This window comes from Lichtheimia ornata (assembly GCF_029851405.1).
Source record: "Lichtheimia ornata isolate CBS 291.66 chromosome Unknown scaffold00013, whole genome shotgun sequence".
In the NCBI taxonomy this organism is placed as follows: Eukaryota; Fungi; Mucoromycota; class Mucoromycetes; order Mucorales; family Lichtheimiaceae; genus Lichtheimia; species Lichtheimia ornata.
The window spans coordinates 378590-401527 of NW_026695333.1; the positions used below are offsets into that span (position 1 = coordinate 378590).

The window sequence follows — 22938 nt, forward strand, 5'->3', positions numbered from 1 at the left end:
GCAATGCCTTTGTACATGTCACTCGGCAAAATGTAATGAGCATGTCATTTTTGATCCATGTATGCAAGTGAAGCCATGATGCAAATGCATGTACCTCCATGCCAGGGCTCATGCTATGTATGTATGCCACATAATAAAATAGTATTTATTACCAAAGTGAACCTTATTGCGTATGTGGTATCATTACTGCGGCGATGGTGATGGCGATGTAGACCACTTGTGCCTGTTGTCGTTCCCCGCCAAAGTTTAAAAACAAACCTGATGTCAGCCTGTTGCCACTGATCACTGATAAGGGTGATGCTAGTAAAAAAAACAAGGAGACATTGCCCCAATGCCATCACTGACGGTGGATCATCCCTTTGCTTATCCGTAGATTTCAGGGGCAGCTGAAAGAATAGGTACATTGTAATCGTCACCTGTACATGGTGCCGTATCCATGACTACCAACTCACTGCTGCTGCCCAAATCATGCAAAGTTGGTCTGTGCGACATGTTGGTAATTGAATTATTTGGCCACTCATTATCTCTAATACGGTGCTATGCTACAATACATCGCTTTGATGAAAAATCATGTCATGTTGAGCCCCCAGACAATGAATTCAAGGCAATCCAAAAAAGGGCATTCCCAGTAGTAGGTAACAGCTCAACCAATCCCATAAGAATCCAAATGCATGCACGTCCCATTACTCATTTCCAGATATAGATTGTAGTGTACCAAAATGCGTGGGTATCTTATTATTACAGGTCTATTCGATTGCTTGTGGTGGTGGTGGTGGTAATTGCTGTTTCTTGTCTATATTATTCTCTTCTACTTCGCTATCCAAATCCTCATGCTCGTCTTCATCCTTCTCCAAGTAGGTTCTCAATTCATAGGCTTGAAGGCCAATTGTCGCCAATAATGCTACTGCAGCAAAACCAGTGGAGCCCCAAAATGACATGTGCACCGCATCCATGTAAGCTGAGATGACTTGGCTGCGTACAGGTTCTTCAAGACTCCAAAGATAGGATGCGCTTTGACGCACCTGTGCTGCTGATACACCGCTGATAGGCGCCAAACGCTCGTACAATGTATTGGATAAAATGGTCCCTTGCACTGTGATGCCTGTGATACCGCCTGTCAAGTCACATAACGTCATGAGAGAAATGATGGCTGGTACACTATTATACATGATAGCTATTTTAGCCCCTGAGCATCTACGTACATCTTTTTCAATTTACTTACTGTTCAAGTGATACTGATGCCTGCGCTGTAACAATACTGCTATTGAGCATACCACCAACACCAACACCAGTGATCAGCATCAAGCCTACAATCAATCCTCGACTCGAATCCGGTTTTAGCAGCTGCAGCAATCCACTGGCCAACACCAACACTGTCAAAGAGGATCGAATCGCCCATCGATAATGTCCCGTTTTAACAATCAAAAGTCCCACTGTGACGTTGGCAATGCATGCAACAAGCACCAAGCTAAGCAATTCCAAGTTGGTGGCCATGGAGTCTTCTTGGCGGATCACCGATAAGTACAAAGGAACATAGGTCATGAGTGATTGAAATGTGCCGCCATAACAGAAGGCTGAAACAAGAATCAGGACGCTACTTCGATTTTTGACGTAGCGAGGAATGACTGGATCGCTGGCACCTTTCCATTCCCATACACCAAAGGCAACCAAGAGAACCGACCCCACACACAACAATGCAATAATGACTGCTGAGCTCCAGGCTACAACATGGGTTGTTAATAAAATGCATTTGTATCATGTTGTTGGTACACTTACTATAAGTGGTACCACCCCAGCTGAGTGATAAGATGAGTAAAATAGCAGCTCCAAACCAAAGAAGGACACCAAAGAAATCAGCACGGATGTTGTGATGGCGACGAAATGTGTCACGGATAGAAATGGAAATGAGGACAATGGCAAGAACAGCACTAGATAACTTCATTAGCATGGTGTAATCATTTTGACAGCATCATGTGTGGATATCTTACATGCCAAGCTGTGTGTGTGAGAGAAAGGAAAACATAGATGCATGAATATGCAAATGATCGTTAGTGTGTATCGGGCTACCTTCCTAATTTGATCAACCTACCGCCATCCAAAAGACTGTTCGCCAATTTGTCCTTTCTACTGCAGCCCCACCTGGAACAAAGATACTAGGTTGCTTAGTACCCAAATGATACGTGTTGCCTATGATCCTACATACCAACAAGTGCGCCAACAATGTATCCGAGACCCCAAGAAATTCCCAAGGCGGCTTGGTATTTGCCGATGTAACGCACAGGTACATGATCTAGCATGTTGAATGTTATCATCGTATGAATCCTATGCCTCTATATACACTGCTTTACCTGCAATGACAATCTTCATGAGACTATCAAATGCCCCAATGCCAATACCACAGAGTGCACGCGCTATCACCAACATGAGCATGGATTGTGACGCTCCGCACAAAGCTGCCCCAAGAACGTAACACAACAGGGCGAATACAAAACAAAGGCGTCGGCCAAACACATGAACGTATTTCCCATACAATGGCTGTGCAGTGGCTGCCGTCAACAAAAACGCCTAAATTGCAGTAGTGGATACTGTAAGTCATCATCGATCTTGGCATTTCAAGGCGAAACACACACAACACACGCAACACACGTACCGTTTGCGCCCACGAATATAAACCAAATCCATTATACTCGGCAGCTGCCAAAGGGAGATTGCTGCTAATGACGATATTATCGAATGCTGCCAGAAATGACACAATGCATAACCTGTAGCCCCCCACCAATGTCAAAATGTCAGCATTGTGTTCGTGTGTGAAAGGGGTCGTCATTTGTTGGGGTGCAGTGTGTGCACTTACGCTGTAACAATAAGGGCTAGTTTGGCTTTTGGCATAAAGTGGGAGGAGGAGAAGGAGGACAAGAGAAAGAGAGAAAGAGAGGTACACGTTGAGGTTGTGGGAAAGAGCACGCTCTTATCATCGATCCATCAATGCATTACGATACCGCATTACCTAATTTTATCGTCCTACCTTCCCCCCTGATGGTTCGTGCGTTCAACAGCTTGTTGATCCTTATTATGCATGTTGACCGAGATCATGGATACACAAAATGCATCATCAGATCGCTCACAATGAAACCATGCCAACATAAAGAGACAAGAAAAAGTACAATGCTTTTCAATTTGATGTACAACAATGAATGAGAGAGGGAGTGATAAGAGGTACATCATGTGTGCGTGTGTGCAATATTACACTGCATAATTACACTACGTAGATAACGGGATCACTTTTTTCTTAGCCGCAAACGGGTTTTGGACAAGCACTAGGGGAGGGCAAGGATGTTGTAGTCGGCGTCGGATGATCATAAATGCAGTGTCTGGCAATGATGTCTCGATACTTAAGCTCGCTACCACCTTCATGATGCTGTTGCCCGTCAGGATTATTGGAATGCTTCTTATGAATGGGTAGAGCTTTCTTGGCTGCTGACAACGAAGCGCCAAAGTTGTATCGATGGGCAAGCCTTTCTTTGGCAGGAGTCTTCATTGTGCCTTCTAGCCCTGGGCCCTCGGGTGGTATGTTGCCATGACGACCTTGCGTTGAAGTTTTGGTGCGTCTATCCTTCTTATCGATCATGTGATCACTGTGGTCGCTTACCACAGCAACATTGATCAGGTAGTTGAGGCCGTCATTGTTATCCCAGTACTCTCTGCCATTGACAATGTAACGAAGGGCAAAAGAAACAGAGGTACTACTACTAGTCAACTTGTTGTCATCCAAATCAATATGAAAGACGAATCGATCCCATGGGCTGCCACAGCTTAAAATCGGCTCTTGATAAACCGCTTCGGCTTCTTGGTATGAATGCCAATCATTGGTCGTGTATCGTACAGCGACATGCTTTTGAAATGCAAGGTTGGCCACGCGACATTGACCCATCAGTGTCACTCTTCTTGTTTTGGTTATTACTTGTTCCACCGATTCCATACGAATCACCCCGCGTTGTGGTTGACTTTCCAATGACATGTTGTTGGGCCAATTTGGATGACACTTGAGGTTCAAAACAGTGGACAAGCATGATGCATCACCTTCCCTAAGGGCAATCGGTTCCTGGTTTTTCAAGAAAAACCTGACACGCTCCAGTTGATCATCGCTGCAGAATCGCACTTGTTTCTTTGCCTTTGGACGGCCATTGTTTTGAATGTCTTTTGGCTGCTGTGATAGTTTAGGTGATGAGATTAAAGTCACTCGACGATGAAAATGTCCTGAAAATGAGGATTGATAATAGAAAGGTGGATCCATAACAAGCTTCTTGCTCTTATTATACACGAGACATGATGACGATGTCAACCCGACAGGTGCCAAAGTCATTAAAAGAGAATGGGGAGAAAGCGGGATCGCTTGAGAAGAGTACAAAAGAGACCTCCAATGATGATAGTGAGCAAAGGGAAATGGTGGTTGTGAGCTGATTGCAGTGCTATATATATAGCTGCATTTGCGATATCCAGCAATCGATGGCACGATCATCAGTCATTAGCAGCGATCCAAAAAGTCTCTTTTATTTGTGGGTATTGTACAATGAAGAGTGTGTGAAGGTCGATAGCTTCCCACGCGGCTCATTATTGCATTGCATGCCAACTAGGTTTCCTCCGTCATCAAACGTCGATCTTTTGATGGCACCAGTGGTCAATAAAAGGGGGTACAACATAGAGGTATGTGCATATGTTGGGTAGATGATGATGATGATGGATACACCATTGCTCCCTTATGCCGACGAGTTTCGAGAAGGGGGGGTGGATGAGTTTCAACATTGCTATATTCTTGCCCTTCTTGGATACGTACATATCAAAGATCCTTTTGTTGATAATGCATGTGCAAATGAATCTTGCTCTACACAAGAAGTTTTTGATGGCGATGATGATGATAATGTTTGTTTGGGAGTGTGCAACCAAGTTCTCAAAACAGAGCATATCCAGAAAGGTCAACGCCATTTTTGGCAACAAATCATTCTTCTTTCCCCCAACAACATGTTTATAACAAATATAGTGTGGAAAGAGAAAAAGGTATTATGCACTACCAGGGGATGAACAACTTGTTCGCCTGACCTTTTGCCAAACACCATTTGGCCCTAAGCCTAAAGGAGTATACAAGCCTGGACAATGCGTGTCTATCCTTCCCCTATCCTATTTCTTGTCGCATAGCAACGACGACCTTTTTTTTGCTTTCTTGTTCCGGATGGTATTGATGCTAGCACCATTAGGGTATCGATGAGACAACCGTATCCATAGGCGACAAGGGTAATCTTGGAATCAGGTTGTCGTCAACTACATGCTCGACAGGATCATTCATGCATGATCACGTTTGCCCGCGCAAACAAGGTGTCATCTGATCCATAAAAGTAAAGTATTATCCTCACTTGGAGTGCACGCACTACATATCCAGCCATATAGATCCCCATTTTTCTTTAATAGTTGTACATTAGGATGCCTCCCTCGATGAAAAATCATAATACATGCATAGCATTCTATTGCTGTAACATCATTGACGATGATTTGTGACCTGCTGCCGCATGTTGTTGGTGGTGGATGGCATACCCCTATCCAACATTACCATTATCGTGGATAAACCGACGTAAGGCTATGCGTCTTTGTTGTTCCCATGTGCCCTTGGTGATAGCGTACATAAAAGTATACCCATTCGCATTGCTTATCGGCCCATAGTAATCGATTTTGTTGTTGGATGGCGGTATCAACCAACGACCACAGGTCTAACAATTGCCCCCAACCGCCCACTTTGGAACCAAACATTAATTAAATCAAGCACGCCCAAGCTAGTGATTTCCCTTAAACTATATCACGATTCATGCATATACGCACACGCCCCACTCCCTCTACTTGGCAATGACAATGAATTTATAATAATGGATATGGACCAATCAAGTTTAGCCAGAGTTGTGGGTACGTACGTACATACGTACGTTGGTTGTATATACAAAGTTGCAGGATGCATTGCATGCTTATGCCGGCATAGACTACAACGTCAAGAGCATGGAGGTGAAATTGTATTGTTGTGCTGGGATAGTTTGGGGGGTGGATGGGTGGGTATCTCTATTATCTTTTCGATGGCGGAATACAATGGGTGCAAAAAAAAGATTGACAAATAGGTGTAGAAAAAAGGGGAGGAGTAGTGCTTTCCCTGTCATAAAATGGTGCTTTGGTCTAAATACACATAAAATAGAATCCGATCGACAATGACATCATTTTGCCTTGTCCTTGCTTTTTCTACACACGGCCTTGTTGTTGATGTTGGTGATGCCAATCATGAGGTCGTCGTCGTTTGTTGGGGCGTCTTGAACAAGAAGAGGAGGAGAGCATGGTGCCAGTACCAGTGGTGTTGTTAATCGGAGATGATGTGAAAGAGGTGGTGGTGGTGGTGGAGGAGGAGGGGTGATGATGATGATGGTGATGATGTGCAGCGGATGATGATGATGATGATGATGAGGATGATGAGGAGGCAGACGTAGATGCTGTAGAGGAAGAAGAAGGGGGTGGCTGGAGCCTGACCAAGATCAAGGGCAAAATACGCCGACGTGCATTGATGAACCAATTGCTGATTTGATTGAGAGTGAGTCCAGTTCTATTTCTCAATGCCATTTTTTCATCTTCTGTGGGATATGGGTGTTGGCAATGATCAATGAGCCATTGTTTTAGGATGGCAGTGACGGTCTTTGGAAGATTGCCGCGACGTTTCCGATGCTTCTCATAGTAACAATCTTGACCAGAACGCTGTGATTGTTGTTGCGATAACGACTGACGGTGTTGAAATGGTGGCGATGGAGGTATTGAAGGGCTGGATGATGATGACGCTGTTGATGTAGAGCTTGAAAGGCGTGGCGATGATGAAGATCCTCCACCACCACCATTATTATTATGGCTGTTGCTGTTGTTGTCAACTACCATTGCATCTTGCATGTCATGATGGCTGTTGTCATTATTATTATTGAGCAAAGGATGTGGTGGTTGTGTTATGTATTGCCACCATTGGCTATTGACTTTGAGCATTTTATCCATTTGTTCCTTTTTGATTTGGATCAAGGGTCGATAATAAGGGTCGCCATATGATATGGACTTGTGCTTTTCTTGTTCATAATCATGAAAGAGAATGACAGGATGAAAATGATGACGGCTCTGTAAATGTCAAAAGAAAGTTGCAGGCATGTCATCTGTCAATGATTCTTCCCTCATATTTGTTTAACGTATATATAACAACAACACACTTACGCCCACGGATGACGATTGGTTGCCTGATGGGTTATTGTCTGTCAACATGATGTTGTGGCGGAAATTTTTAAAAGAAGAGAGGAAAGGAAAGGGTAAAGAATGGGAGAACAGAAGAAGAAACAAGGTTGTGGTTCCTTGCTGCCGCCCGTGTTTTTATATGCATTGAGAGAAACATGCATAAAGAGAGCGTTCACCGGAAAGATTTGGGTCTTGTCGTGTTTCATCTGCTGCGTAGATCTATTATCACCATTAGCACTGGTTGGGTATGTAGCGAGGGCGTCTATGTAAGAGAATGCTCTAGCAACCCTGCTCTTGCATAACTTGTCATTTGTCTCGTGCTGTCATTACAACTTGACAGAAGCTATACGCCAAGGTAGTGCATATTTTTGCATGCATGCATATCTCACAGGAGGACTTGCGATCCCATCACCAGCAGAGGAAGGTAACAAAAAGCCAAGTTGCTATGCTGTGTCTTTGTTTTGACAGGTCCCTGACTATCCAATCAACTCACACAACCTTATTTACTAATCGCCTATGGCTTCTTTGTTAGCATCATACCCTGCAACCATTTGTTTGTCGTCCCCATCCAATGTTTGCACACCAGGTTGAAAAAGGAAACATGACTCTTACAACGTTTGCAGGCCTATGGCTACATGCTACGTGTGTATGTGCGTCTTGTGCATCAACATAAATGTACCAGCTATGTATGATGGTGGATGATGGATAGGAAAGAATATTACCTTTTTCAACCCATTTAAGGAACACCATATTGCCCAACGTATCAACCTACATGTAACAGCTCAGCAATGATGGTCACTTAAAATCTTGTAACCTTGACACCTTTCTCCCAAATACGCCATGAGAAATCATTCAGTGACATTTACTGGATATAGCCATGTTGTGTATATAAAACAATCATGGATCATGGCAGGTGATGATGCTGCATGCATGGTGGGTCAAGTGATCGTTAGGTTGTAGTTGGCGTAAGAAGGCTACTAAGAGCGCGCTGAGATGATGGTGACAGAAGGAGAGGAAAAAAAAGACATTTACCCTGATGCAAGGGAGAAGATCATGCAACATCTCGGATAGTGTCTATGCTGAGGAAGGTATCACAAGGACCATCCCATCATTATCCCAATGCATTTCAGCAACGGAGCTTGTAAAGCAATGCACAATGTCTTTGACCATGCGTTTGTACAACAGTAACTGCGTAATGCCATACCGATGCCGAACATGAGCCGTCCTGCACAACGACCAAGTTGCTGCCGCTGCTTTTGTAGTATAGCAAACTCCATGTGGGTCGTACGCAAGCATGCGTCGGATAGCTTTGGGAAAGCATACAGCTATGTAAATCTAGACCTTCTTTTGATGTTGCATTAAGCCAAGATATGCATTGAGTAGATCGATAATGAGGGGATAATGGTTGGTGGGTTGGTCATGGCAACAACTTGTACAAGAGTTCTGAAACATATGAGCTGAGCTGGGATCTATACCTACCTAGTCTACAACTCCTTCAAATGGGGAAATAGAGAGCATACATAGAAATAATGAAATCAGCGAGCTCATTGTTCGATGCCAAGTTTTTCTCATTGATGAAGAAGAGTCATTATTATATACAATGCGTGTTGTAGATGAATAATCAACCACGTTGATGATGATGATGACGACGACGTCATTAAACAGCAGGAGCACAATGCAACCACCACGCCTTATGAATGTGGTCATACGTATTCTAGTACCCTGGATAGTGGGTAAGCAAGCACTTTAAGTGATAGATGATTATGCACATGGTAAGGTTGTTTAATTGCCAGGGACTGATGGGTATAGTGTGTGTACCTGGGATCATGTCATTTATGTGTTGGTCTAGAAAACAGGACTCTCCGCTGAGCATTTGTGTCACCTTATAACGGATGCAATCAAAAGCGACGAGTATGGCAACCAAGTCGATCACTTCTTTCCCTGTTCTGGTGGTTGTTTCTTGGTGTCGCTCTCTCACGCTCATTATCATCACAACAACAACAACAACGATACATCACGCACATCCTTTTTACATTCCCTTTTCCTTGTTCCTCCGTTTTCGTTTCAACTTTCTGTTTATCCACGATCCTTATCATACACACACACACACACACACACATTTACTCGCTCATATGACACCTTCTCCCGCTCAACAGCAGCAGGTGTCTCTCTCTTCTCATCATTGCATCGATAACGGAGGACTCGATTCTCCTGCCATCATGACAACAACCACGACCACAACGTCGGCCATTCCCTCTTCTTTTCAACAACACCTTGCTACAGATGTACCACAACCTCGCGACTCGACCCATCATGACAACCACTACACGCAACAGCATGCTCGAAATCAACGCTCTCACTCTGTCAATGCGTTGCCTAGCGATTTGCAGCAGCAACAACACGAGCAGAAACAACGACTAAGCTCGCACGAAGAAGAACAACCTCATCAACCATGGTGGCAGTATTACTATCAACTCTATCATTATCATCCTCCTCAAGGTCGGAAGCCAACCGTATTTGGACCTTATCTCTTGTTACAGACATTGGGTGAAGGCGAGTTTGGCAAGGTTAAATTAGCTGTTCACATCAAAACAGGTCAGGAGGTAAGTAATAGTGATTTCTTGTCTATGACTTGTGTTGTGTTGTGTAGAGAGGGAGGGGAAAGAGCCTATACTCATAATAATGATCCTAGGTGGCCATCAAGTTGATTAAAAAGGACAACCTTGATTCCTCCACGAGAATGATAAAAGTTGAGCGGGAGATCTCCGTGTTGAGAGTAAGGCAAAAGGGAAAAAGGTGAAGGATATTCGACACGTGCTAATCTCATGTGATGTCAATAGAAAGTGCGGCACCCTTACATTGTCAAACTATACGACGTTATTGAAACCGAACGCTATATTGGCATCATCCTCCAATGTGCTTCAGGTACAGCGCTAGATCTTTTTTGATCCTATCTTCTTTTTTCATTTATTCATCGCATTTGGATTTAGGAGGAGAGCTCTTCGAATACATTCTAGCACACCGCTATCTCAAGGAGAAGGACGCTAGCCGATTGTTTGCACAGCTGATCAGTGGTGTCCATTATATGCACCAAAAACATATTGTTCACCGAGATCTCAAGTTGGTGAGTATGTAGGGTTATGCATGATTTCCCATACTAACAATGACCTGCATATACCAACAACAGGAAAACTTGCTTTTGGACCGAGACCGCTGCATTGTTATCACCGATTTTGGATTTGCAAACCAGTTTTCATCAGCCAAGGATGATCTCATGTCCACTTCTTGTGGCTCACCATGTTATGCTGCTCCTGAACTTGTCATTAGTGAGGGAATGTACGTGGGTTCAGCTGTCGACATTTGGTCTTGTGGTGTCATTTTATATGCTATGTTGTGTGGATATCTACCCTTTGACGACGACCCTGCCAACCCAGATGGCGACAACATCAACTTGCTTTACAAGTACATTCTCAACACCGAGCTTGCATTTCCCGATTATGTCAGCTCCGAGGCGCGTGATCTACTGCAAAAGATGCTTGTGCCCAATCCAGCTAATCGATGTACCATGGATACAATCATGCAGCACCCATGGCTGAGTCAATATCGTTCGCTCTTTGAAAAGTCGATCAAGGAATTAGAAATCGAAGCCATTGATGCAGCTGATCTTCCAATGCCAGTGGTCCCTGATGATAGCCCAGAGCCTTCCACATCCCTTGTTGATTCAAAGAACCAGGAACCAGAACAACAGGACAACAATGATGCGGATGATACAATGAACGAAGATGTTCCAGCAGAGGATAATGAACAACAAAATGTGGACGATGTTCCTGCTACACCATTACCTGAATCTCGCAATGATACCCTTGAGAACAATGAAAAGGAAGATGCGCAATATGAAGAGCCAACAACAACAACTTCGGCTAATGTACAAGAAAAGGACGACAAAGATGATGATGATGATGATGATGAACCTATGAGAGAACGACATGGCGTCAGCCTAGACCTACCATCAACAGCACGTCGAACAGAGGACATTCGATTATCTCAACAATTGCCACGACCCACACGTACTACCAGCAAACGTGTCCATCAAAGAGGAACCGAAATGTTAAAGAGCTTCTTGTCAAGGAATGCTTCCAGCAATGGCAATAGTTACCGTACTTCGATCACAGCAACACCACCTGATCACCATCCACAACAACGACCCACTTCACTTATTCCCGGTCAATCCATTTTACATTCAAAGCTTTTATCGAGCTTACAACGCCAACAGCAACAACAACAGCATCTTCAAAATACAACGGCCCAAATCGATTCACGATTGGCATATATTAGCAGCACTCAGCGATCAACTTCTACAGGCATCGCATACCCTGATCAACCACCAACAGAACCTACATCACCTAAACCTACTTCGTATCCATCATCTCGCGGCACACGTCGAAAAGCACTTTCATTATTGGTGAATCCCCTTTCATCAGAGAATGGAAAACCTAATCGATCACTTTCTCGTCGTGGAAGACCTACATTCTCGAGACCAGCATCGCAACAAAAGACACCCACACCTTCAGCATCAGAACAATTATCACCAAGCTCTAGCAAAAAGAGTGCAGGCAAAAAGTTTATGGAATGGTTTAAAAAGACACCCCTGAGTAAGTAACCCAAAAGGAGAAGGAGGTGTAATTAATTCATGCAATCGTTGACAACATTTTTCTTCAGGTACGCATCCCCATCGATCATCGGCCAATTATACTACAACTCGATTCAACGATGCACGATTACGGACTTATCATGGTGCTGTTGATCAAAATGCTCTCACTTCAGCCTCACCGCCACAACTCGTCATGGAAATGAAGCACATCCTTATTGCCATTGGTATCGACGTGAAGCAAGATGGTGAATACAAGCTGAAATGTGTGCGTCGACAACGACATCAGCCAATGCCTGATAATCCATCTCGTTCCACAACGTCCAAACCCAATCATCCAAATGACATCAAAAAGCGACGCATGAGTATCAACAACTCCCAGAATGCATCTACCACACGACTACGTATGCTCTTGAGACGTCATCCTCCCCTTCACAGCGGCAGCACACCACCAGCAGTAGCGGCAGACCTACCTGCATCCAACAATAACAACAGCAACAATCATGATCCTGCTGGTGCGAGTGCCATTCTTTATGGTGACCCTGTGGTGGATCCTGGTGAGGAGGTGCGATTCAGCATGGAAGTATGCAAGATCAAAAACCTTCCAGGACTCTATATTGTTGATATTCGACGTATGCGAGGTAATGTGTGGTCATACAAGTTTTTGTACCATGCTGTGCTTGGCGCATTGGATCTTGGAAGAAAAGGCGGAGGCTACATGGCTGTTTCAACACCCACAGATCCTAATGCCATGGACACTCTACAACAACAACATCATCATCAGCAACGTTCTAGCATTGTGAGCAGCAGTAACAATAGCAGCAGTGTCATTGATGAAGGAGCCGTCTCCATGATCAAAGAGTAGCATCCTACTACATAACTTTAAAACCCACCCCGTCAATTTATATACCACGAACAAACGAATCCAACCAACCAACCAACCAAATGCATCATCCTTTCGCTCATCTATACATTTCATAATACATCATCCTCCCCCCCCACCAGATTATTGCATATCAAAACAAACAGATGCTTATAAAGAGCTTTAATTGTTTTTACACGTTGACTATATATAAATGAGGAAGAATGTATGGTATATCGTTGCAGAGAAGAAATGACTTGTTTTTTACTCCTGTCGTCGTTCGGGATCGGCAAGTCGATGTACAGTGACATAGGGGCCTGGCACCATGTTGCTGGCGTCTACAAAAAGTACATTAGAATACTATGCTTCATTTGATTCTTTTTATCGTACCTTGAGGAGTGATGAGAATGTACTGTGAGCTGTTTTCACAGGCCGAATCCATCTACATAAAAGGTGTAAGCCATGCAGCTGACGAAGTGTTTTGTTTGGTTGCGCACTCACCATCAATTTCATACTCTGCTTCCGGTTCACGGCATCCATATATACATCGAATTCATCAAGGCTATGCTTGTGATTAATATCCAACTTGTATCCAACCACCATCGTCAATGACTTACCAAAGGATAGGTGATGAAACGCCTTGCCACAAGGCCAACAAAAGACTGACTTGGGAGAATGACTTTTCACCACCAGATAACGACTTGGAATCCTTGCGTCGAGCGCCCGTTTTGTTATTCTGGTCACCCGTTAAAACTCGCATATCCAGCTTTTGCCTTTCGTGGTTGAACTTGAGGATACCATCATCGCCACGCTTGTCCATAAAGTATCGGAAATGACCGCTGGCAGTAAGAGCAATATACTTTCTCATCTCGAGCCATCGCTCAGTACGTGCTTTCAAAGCCTTCTTCATTCTCTACAAATGAAACCCAAGTTAATTTGGATCAGCTACCACATTATCTCCCTTTTTCCTTTTACCTTGGTCAATCCATCCATCGTCCTTACTGTCTGCTCCGCATCAATGTATTCTCGATGTCTTTGAATAGCTATCTCTTGTGCTTCTTCCAATGACATTCCCGTGCTATAAGAACGAGCTCACCGTAAGTATAATTGAATCACCTTATGATACGCTTTTGACACATACCTCTTTTCTTTCTCCCTTTTACGCACTTGTAAGTGAGCAATTTTGCGAGACAATTGATCTGGTGACTCATCGGTATCCACACGATCAGGGAAGTTGAGCTGGGCCTTGTTTAGCCAATCCTTAATGATGAAGAAATGTTAGCAGGGTGTGTTAACATACAACGCAATCAGGGTCCTTACTGCAAGCGTGTTCTCCAGGTGCTTAAACTCTTTTTGAGCAATATCCATTCGCTGTCGGACTCTTGCCATCTTTTGCTCATACTTGTCAACGTCCTGATTCGCAGTGGCTTTCATGGCTTCAATGGAACGGATCGTTGCCTAAAGTGTAAAACATACCATAGTAAGAATCGCGTTACCTTCAACACTAATGAACCAACCTACCTTGTACTCATTCAATTCCTTATCATGTTCATCCTCGGCCACCTGATACTCCTCAATCTTTATGGCGACAGCTTCGATCTTGGTATGGATTTCAGATTGCTGGGTGACTAGTCCTGCATATTGGCCCTTGAGAGTCTTGATCTTTTCCAATAAATCCTAGATAAACAACATGAATGAGATCCTGCAGATCCTGTTCCTTGGAATTAAAACACGTACATCTCGCATAGACATATGGACTTGGATATTGACAGGCTCTTCTTCCTTCATAGATTCCTCCAACTTCCTGTACTGATGCGAAAGGCGTGTGATCTCCTCATCCAATCTTGTTCGATCGTTCTATAAACGACATACTGTGCGTTAGTGCCACCATTGTGAATAACAAGTTGTCGATTGTACCATCAATTTACGGAACGTGTCTCTAAGCTCTTGCCGCTTTCGATCAGCACGACGCACTGCTTCATCCAATTCAGCTTTTTGATTGTTCATGGCTCGTAGCTTATTCTCGGCTCGCCTATTGAAAAGCAAATTAATGCAAGGCCCATATTCTATATCATGATGAATGATACTTACTCGATCGCTGATCCCACATCGGATGTCAAACGCGGTGGACCATTATATTTGTTCATGGCCTCAGACCGTAAACCTTTTTTTGCACCAATCTTGTAGCAATCTTTGGAGAAGCACGTTTTGACGTTCTTTGGACCACTGTTCCTCATAATTTCATCACCTTGACGACGTTCATGCACCAGGATGATTTGTTGAATGCTCGCAACAATGACCAGCTGGCGCTTTACCCACTCGTTGTCGAACTATGAAATCATCTTGTAAGCTAAGGGGTTTCTGTAGAATACTTCACAAGCTTTGCTATACCTCAAGTGCACGCATCATTGTTACGTATTTCTCATCGGGTTCGGATGCGCTGAAATCGAAAATATCATGCTTGGCGACGAAGATTGTAGTGTTCCAATCCCTGCAGAAATGGAATTATTAGTATAACGCGGGCGTAACAGGATCGTAATCACGTGCATGCGGTGTTTTCTCAGCAAAGCTTTCAGTAACTTTTGATCATTAAAGTTCTCGACGACGAATGCACTCATGAAGTTGTTGAGCACCATCTCGATAACATCTGCGAATTCGGGCTTTTTGAGCTTGAGATATCTTCCAAGTGGGCCCACCGGTTTGCGTTGCCACCGCTGTTCTCGTTCAATGTCTTGCAGCAAGTGAGGAATGTTTTTGCCGAATGCTGTGAGTCTATTTTGGCGTTGCATTCTCAAGCCTTCAACCTGCTTTTTGGCCTCCTGCATGCTGCGCATATGGTGATCATAGTTCTTTCTGGCTTCGTCGTAGTCGTCGTCAAGCTCACGCTTCTTGCCATTCGTCTCTTCAAGCTCCTTCTCGCAAGCCTTGCGCTGCTCCTTCTTTCGTTCCAAAGTCTCTTTGAGCGCATCCAACTTCTCCTGCACTTGTGCACGCTTTGCTTGACTATCCGAATTCTGCTTGGCAGTCTCTTGTGCGATAGCGCTATCGTGCTTCTCCACACGAGCTTTTGCTTGACGCACTTGTCCATTGATCTCTCCCATATCATTCTAAATAAATACATGTAAGACACTTGTAAATTGAATGTAACACCTCTCATCGATCATGACACGTTACCACTAATTCTTGTGCATCACTCTCAAGTTTTGCTCTTTCTTGTTCTAATCTTTGGCGATCTTCTAGATGCGGGACACCCAATGCCTGAAATTCCTCTGCAACTCTTTGTGCTTCTTGCAATTCTTCGTCTTGTCGCTTTGCTTTGTTCTATAACGGCACCAATCAATGAGATACTTTCTCCATATGACAAATCCATCTCCCATTACTTACCTCTGCTTGGATCTTTCTGTCTTCGAGTTGCCCCATAACATCCTCATACTGCTGCAGCTCCTTTCGCTTTTTCTCGGTCTCCTCTTCCTTGAGAGCAATTTGTCTCCAAACCAACTCATTCTGGGCCTTTTCAATGTCGGCCTCAATGTCACGGGCAGAAAGCATCTCCTCGTACTTTTCCTTTGCAATATTTGCTTCCTTCTTCAGCTCTGGCAAGAAACCCTTTTTGCGATCGATAATAGCTCTGGTGGTTTCAATGCTCTCGCGGATCGTTTCATAGTCCTCGTGCAATTGAAGTAATTGGGTGCCCCGCATGAATAGCTAAACAATGCCCTCATCAGCTTCCTTTGTTCCTCTACCATAGCCGGCTATCACTTACCATATACTTGTCATGGCTGGAACTCGAATTAAGGAATTGACGTGCCATATCCTGGCTGAGCACCGTCAATGGGTTATCAATCTGAATCGACATGTGATCGCAAATCGCCACTAATTCTTCACGTTTGGTGGAGACCGTCTTATTGTTGGATGACTTGATCTTGTACTGGCCACCTCCATCACGTAGCAACTTGCGTTCAATAATGATCTCATCGCCGTATACATCCGCTTTGTAAGCATCTGAGCCCTTGTTGGTGAGCTTAACAATCGCCAATGCCGCACTATCATTCTTTATAAGTATTCCCAGTACCAATAGACAGCCTCGTTGATCACTTACTTTGCACCTTCACGAATCAAGGAACTGAGATTTTTGCCACGATTGGTCGAGTTGGCCTTGGCACCCAATGCAATGGTGATGGCTGTTAAAATGGCACTTTTACCACCTATGACAACAAATTATGATAAGCCGATGCTGCCGTGTGATCTCCTAAGCACCCATCCATATACATACTTCCGTTATGACCAATGATAAAGTTGATCTTTGGGCCCAACTCGATCTTGAGATGCTTATGACACATAAAGTTGAATATCTCCACGCACGAAATGGTGCCTGCTTCAGAAACTTCCTATAGAAAGGATACGACCCCTATTAGCTGAAGCCAAAGAGTGAGAACATAGGGTGGCCAACAACGTACCATGCCTCTTGCGACCGACATTGAGTGTGCATTGGACAATGCCTGCGACTCGATTTCAAGGTCTTCGTCTTCGTCATAGTCGGTATCACTGGATTCTTCCCCTTGGTCATTGCCGTTGACTAGTCTGGCTTTCTTCCTCGCGACTTGTGAATTGGACACCTGTCAACAATTTGGGATCTATTAGCAAATAAGGGGGAATCGTTTGTTGCTATCAAAAGCACTTGCCGAAGTATCCGAATGAGAATCGCCGTCAATCTCTTCAGTGGAGGAGAGGCGTCGTTTGACCGATGGTGGCATTGGAGACGACAAGAAGGAGTTGAGTTGAAAGAAGCAGCAACCGTTCGTCGCGCCCAAAAAAATGTAATTTGATTGAATGTACGCGCCTGTCGCGTGCTCAGCCCTATTTTGGCGCTACTACACTATATGCCTACCCACACATCATTGACTATACCCTTCAAGTCCTATATCACGATGACTACATAACATGTCAATCGATGTCATTGATAAGGTACGTGGATTTGACATGTTTTTTTCTCACATCGGTATCATTCTTACGATATTCATCCATGGTATTATCTCTGTCATTCGCATTCGATGAGAAATCACTGTGTCTACTGCATACGCAAGCGTTGTTATGCAGCTATGTTATGTGAACCAGGCCAATCCAAATACCTTTTGGTTAAAAGGTCCCTTTCCTCTAATTTGTAAAACACATCCTCCCTTACATAGCAACATCAAAGTTGTTGTAACTAATCGCGTATGCAAGTATATTATGATATAGTATGGGACAGTAGGGACTATGAATATGAGATGTGTATAAAAGGTCTAACGACAATGAGTTGTTGCTTTATGCGTGATGAACGGGGGTGGGAGGAGGACCATGCTGGTGTTGTTGATATGAATGGGTCAAGGGCTGTGACATGCTTGCAGGGCTAGCAGGCTGAGAACCAGACATCCATGAAGCACGAGGTTCCTGAAGTTCATCGCGTGGTTGGAAAACTTCAACATCTTCATGCTTGTTCTTTCGTTTACGGCGAATAATAAAAAAGGCAATGGCAGCTACCACCAGGGCACCACCTACTCCACCTACTACGCCTCCTACAATCTTTCCGGTATTGTTGCTGCTGCTGCCATCATCCGTGGTTGACAGGGTGGCAGTTTCACTTGGTGCAATGCTGCTGTTAGTAAAGCTGCTAAGCAATGTATCGGTGGGTGCAATACTACTACTATCGGTAGTAGTCGATGGTTCTAACGTAGCGCTCATAGTGGTAGAAGCACCCATATCATCGGTTGATGTGGTGATTGGATTACCCCATTCATCAGTAGCTGTTGCATTATCACCATCATCCGTGGGTTGTTGGGTGCCATCGCTGTTGTTGTTGTCATCCCACGTGTCGGTTGAATCGGAGCCATCAGTGCTGCCATCATCGTTATTGGTGCCATCATCTTGGCCTGTGCTGCTGTCGCCGTCGCCGTCGCCATCGCCATAATCACCACCATCATTATTGTCTCCACTGTCATCATAGCCGTCTCCGCTGCCATCATCGTAATCACCATTATCGCCGCTATCATCGTAATCGTCTCCAGTAGTATCATCACCGGTGCCGTCATCATCATTATAGCCATTGTCGTCTCCATTGCCATAGTCGTCACCAGTACCGTCGTCCCCGTTATCATCCCAAGAACCATCGCCATCATCGTATGAGCCTACAATGGCAGTGAGCATTTACGTGTTGTATTCCTTGTTGTGTGTATTACCATTGTCTTGAGCCAAAGTGGGTGACACAAGCCATGAGTTGGCAATGACGGCAGTGACAAGTGCTGTAAGGTGTCTGATTTTCATTCGTAAAGGAGAGTCGTAAGGGGATAGTCGTTAAAAGAGGAGGTAAGTAGTAATGAATGTGTGGGGGGAAGAATGAAGGAATGGATGGTGTGTGGTGAAGTTAAAATTAGTAGAGAATGAAAAGAAAAGAGAATAAAAAGAAATACACTGGGGCTCAATGCATGCCCACGCCAAATAATAGTAAGGGGATGATGAGTCCAGAATCGACAGAGAGGAGATAGAAAAAAAATCTTCATATAATCTTCGGCGACTCGGTCTTGTAACCCAACTGCCAAATTAACACGACATCCCTCATTTGAGCGAACACCTTTCACTTCGTTTTACCGTTATTCTATCACCTAGATCATGTATGTACGCATTGCATAGATAAAGTATGCTCATAGCTATTCTTTTTTATATGACATTCAATGCATTAGAATTACTGTACCTGCACTTTCTAAAATTGGGTATTGGGGGTACACACGTCAGGGCGCTCGTCGGCACGATGCATGTGGTGTTGTTGTTCTTGTTATGTTGTGTGTGAGTTATCCTGGGATTTCTGGATCTAGCTGACACCACAACAATGTGATCAAAGTTATGCAGAATATTGGTGAAACTCCCGTGATAGATTATAGTGTGAGCTGCATGGTTGCATGAACAATCAAATCTTGCTACTAGTGCTGTGAGATGGACAACGTGGTAAAGGCGGGTATTCGCATGATGAGTAGCACAGACATACAAATGCATATACAAAAAAAGGCTTAACTCATATAAAAAGCAGCGCTATAAAGCATCAGATAACACATGTTGCATTGCCAAAATATTGGACGAGATCAATGTAGTACCTGAGACGTCGTAGACTCAAATGGCAACAAATGCTTTGAATGCATGCTTATTGCAAAACAGGACATTTGGTGCAACCCAAGCCCTCTACATACGTGCAACATGTTGTGTAAACTATAACTTTTATTCTTCTTCTTTCATGTTGGAATACAATACATCAAAGCTAGCTGATGATGGTGACGACAACGCTCTTTTTACTCAGCAACAACAACAAAGACGTCTCGACGATACCACTTATCAACCCCTCGACGAGATTCAGCTCACTCGTGATTTCCGCGCTTCGCTGATCCTCACTCAACTTGGTCACCTTGATCCATTACCGCCGTCGTCGTCGTCAACATCGAGTCCACAAGTCGCCAATGAAGCCGTCAAGAGCCATTCAGTACACAACACCACCCCACCGCTATCGCCATCGTCGTCCACATCAGAGGTGCGTGGTGGTGGCTCCAACAGCAGTCGAAGCAACAGTGAGATCGTAGCAGGCGTACCATCAGTAGCCACAACAACGGTAGTCGCCCCAAAACAGCAACCAACGAACACTATGAAGGGGGTAAATTAACTCTTTTGTTGATCTCTTCATATTCCCCAAGCTAAACTCAATTTATGCAGGAGGTGGTTGATTTCCATGATATTACTTCGGGTCCACCCATTATCCCAATGGCCAAGCCTCCACCAAAGAAGACCAAGGAACCGCCTTTTTCGGCTAGCAAAGGCAAATCTATCTTTGAATCAGATGACGAAGATCTTTCGGACGAGGACATCTTTTTCAAGGACTTTTCACGTGGCATCCGTTCTTCTCGTCTTGTCATTGAAAAGTATTCCAACACCAACAACAACAACAATGGATCTTCTTCTCTCTCTCAACGCAAGACGAGATACAGCAAATTTGATCTTGCAGCATTCGCCCATCACTTGCACGAGAATCGATTATCGGTCATGCAACTACGTGAAAGCAATATCCAGTTATCACAAGAAGATGAACTCGAGCTGTTGCGATTGTTGAAAAAGAGGAAAAGCATGGCAGTAAGCATGGCAACCAACGAAGACAACAATGACACCAATGACCCTGAATCATCATCTGTTGTATCACCACCACCACCACCATCATTACCATCTCCTATCAACAATGAAAATATACCCGAACGACCAATAACCAAAAAGCCTTCGCTTTTGTTACGCAAGATGCATCACATGGATGATGAGGAGATCCAACGTCGAAAGTCTGTGCGTAAATCCCTGAGCATGGATGCCATTCATCATGTCACAGCTTTGTATGATACTCCAACGCCACCATCACCACAACCTGTACGATCCCCTTCCACACAAAAATCCTTGTTAAACGAACCATCCACAACACCATCACGTTCCACCCCATCATTGTTTGCCAGTGAACAACCAAAACAGCGTCATCAGCAGCAACAACAACATGTTCAACCTGATACAACAGAGCCAACAACATCATCCGCTCCCTCATCGTCATCATCATCATCACGTAGCCGATCAATTGGGCTCTTTGGCAGCTTACGACAAGCCAAAAAGGCAGCTCCTTTTCGTGGATTAGTGAGGAATTTGAGCAATGCTGGATCAGCTTACCGCAATAGAAATCGTTCAGCCAGTCAGCAGCAGCAACAACAACATCAACAACATCAAGATGGTATGACACCTGCTGCCATGGCGGTGATGCAACATGACAAACAAATCAAGGACGACAGCATGACCAAAGATCTTAGCGCCATCAAAGATGATATTCATCCTCCACCACAACAAGATGGTGGTTTGTTGACTCATTTACTTGCCAAAGCGGGTAAAGCAACGAGACGATCCAATACCACCAAGACCGTCAATATGCAGCAACAACGATCAGCTGGGGGATTACGACAACGTAGAGATAAAACCAAATCTCGAGTGATACGACGTACAATCATTTATGTGCCACCCGACTCTCTTAATTTCATGAAGAATCTCAATGGATCATTATCATCATCATCAGACAACAGCACCAACAACAACATACCCATGCCACCTTTGCCTCAAGATATGATTGATAAGATACGACAAGTGGATCAACGACGACGATCTAAAGCTACCAGCGTAGCCACCAATACACAACAACAGGAGAATGCTGATGGTGGATACTATGATGATGAAAGTCTTTATGATTATTATCAGGGAGGAGATGACAATAGTGATACGCCACAGCTACAAGGATTGGAGGTGCGAGAAATGGATGATGGCACAGTGGAATGGGGTATCGTTAAGAAGCAAGGCAATCGTAAGAGCTTTTATGCACACGACAACACCGTGGAACATAGCCGAGAGGATGACGAAGAGGATGGTAGCCATGGTATTGAGGAGCATCTTCGTGAATGGATGAAATTGAATGCCCAGCAACAGCAACAGCAACAACCATCGCACCATGAGAGTGGATCATCGTTATCGCCACCTCCTATCCCAAGACGTTCTCCTCGACGACGGATCGACAGCAGCGGAGAGGATCATCGACGTGCTAAACACATTTCTACCATTACGTCTTCCAAGGATGCTTCCACCATTGATGTATATTTCGCACCACAACAAACACTTCCCAGCCTTTTACAAATGATTGCCGACTCGACAAAGGAACAAGAATTAGCCAAAGAGCGTGAAAAACTAGAATTGGAAAGAATGAAACAAGCATCAGTGGAGGACCAGCTCGATGAAGTAATGCGATCCTTCCAACACACAGAGTAAATAGGTCATCGTTTGTTTATTCACCCAATAAATGCCTGCTGCGGGAAAAAACATATACAATTATGTCGACATTGGATATCTGACTATAGCCATAGCGCCCCCCCCTTTAAAGTACCCCCATAATCAGTTGATGATGCTAGAATGTAGTCAAATGGCGTGCATGAAATTCGGCTGTGCGTAAACATAAAGAATCTTATTCTGAGTCATGTGGCATTGAACAATCGGCAAGAGCGTTGGAAATTCTTTAAAGCACAATGACAGGCTGGTACCGATATATCGGTTGGATTGA

The 22938-nt window shown here is 44.1% G+C and overlaps 8 protein-coding genes across 8 annotated transcripts; 2 read left to right on the top strand and 6 right to left on the bottom strand.

The window, feature by feature from the left end:
* Window positions 1-746: 746 nt before the first annotated feature.
* Window positions 747-1942, bottom strand: O0I10_003893 (uncharacterized protein; the record flags this gene model as incomplete). Its single annotated transcript, XM_058483959.1, has 3 exons — window positions 747-1158; window positions 1223-1721; window positions 1777-1942. The coding sequence occupies 3 exons, from the start codon at window positions 1940-1942 to the stop codon at window positions 747-749; spliced, it is 1077 nt and encodes a 358-aa protein (XP_058345348.1).
* A 138-nt stretch (window positions 1943-2080) lies between these two features.
* O0I10_003894 (uncharacterized protein) lies at window positions 2081-2886 on the bottom strand (the record flags this gene model as incomplete). The annotated part of the gene is made up of 5 exons (XM_058483960.1): window positions 2081-2139; window positions 2204-2290; window positions 2349-2565; window positions 2651-2762; window positions 2852-2886. 5 exons carry the CDS (start codon window positions 2884-2886, stop codon window positions 2081-2083), a joined length of 510 nt encoding a protein of 169 aa, XP_058345349.1.
* A 400-nt stretch (window positions 2887-3286) lies between these two features.
* O0I10_003895 (uncharacterized protein) lies at window positions 3287-4360 on the bottom strand (the record flags this gene model as incomplete). Its single annotated transcript, XM_058483961.1, has 1 exon — window positions 3287-4360. One exon carries the CDS (start codon window positions 4358-4360, stop codon window positions 3287-3289), a length of 1074 nt encoding a protein of 357 aa, XP_058345350.1.
* A 1910-nt stretch (window positions 4361-6270) lies between these two features.
* O0I10_003896 (uncharacterized protein) lies at window positions 6271-7317 on the bottom strand (the record flags this gene model as incomplete). Its single annotated transcript, XM_058483962.1, has 2 exons — window positions 6271-7176; window positions 7270-7317. 2 exons carry the CDS (start codon window positions 7315-7317, stop codon window positions 6271-6273), a joined length of 954 nt encoding a protein of 317 aa, XP_058345351.1.
* Window positions 7318-9506: 2189 nt separating this feature from the next.
* On the top strand, window positions 9507-12800 carry O0I10_003897 (uncharacterized protein; the record flags this gene model as incomplete). Its single annotated transcript, XM_058483963.1, has 6 exons — window positions 9507-9890; window positions 9980-10063; window positions 10128-10212; window positions 10278-10411; window positions 10475-11939; window positions 12007-12800. The coding sequence occupies 6 exons, from the start codon at window positions 9507-9509 to the stop codon at window positions 12798-12800; spliced, it is 2946 nt and encodes a 981-aa protein (XP_058345352.1).
* A 261-nt stretch (window positions 12801-13061) lies between these two features.
* On the bottom strand, window positions 13062-17551 carry O0I10_003898 (uncharacterized protein; the record flags this gene model as incomplete). Its single annotated transcript, XM_058483964.1, has 20 exons — window positions 13062-13135; window positions 13188-13239; window positions 13299-13359; window positions 13415-13710; window positions 13773-13875; window positions 13939-14057; window positions 14118-14255; window positions 14319-14474; window positions 14535-14654; window positions 14715-14829; window positions 14889-15127; window positions 15189-15288; window positions 15345-15904; window positions 15972-16118; window positions 16182-16502; window positions 16561-16840; window positions 16897-17002; window positions 17071-17185; window positions 17255-17413; window positions 17480-17551. 20 exons carry the CDS (start codon window positions 17549-17551, stop codon window positions 13062-13064), a joined length of 3333 nt encoding a protein of 1110 aa, XP_058345353.1.
* A 550-nt stretch (window positions 17552-18101) lies between these two features.
* O0I10_003899 (uncharacterized protein) lies at window positions 18102-19097 on the bottom strand (the record flags this gene model as incomplete). The annotated part of the gene is made up of 2 exons (XM_058483965.1): window positions 18102-18961; window positions 19013-19097. 2 exons carry the CDS (start codon window positions 19095-19097, stop codon window positions 18102-18104), a joined length of 945 nt encoding a protein of 314 aa, XP_058345354.1.
* A 961-nt stretch (window positions 19098-20058) lies between these two features.
* O0I10_003900 (uncharacterized protein) lies at window positions 20059-22649 on the top strand (the record flags this gene model as incomplete). The annotated part of the gene is made up of 2 exons (XM_058483966.1): window positions 20059-20469; window positions 20529-22649. 2 exons carry the CDS (start codon window positions 20059-20061, stop codon window positions 22647-22649), a joined length of 2532 nt encoding a protein of 843 aa, XP_058345355.1.
* Between the last annotated feature and the right edge of the window lie 289 nt (window positions 22650-22938).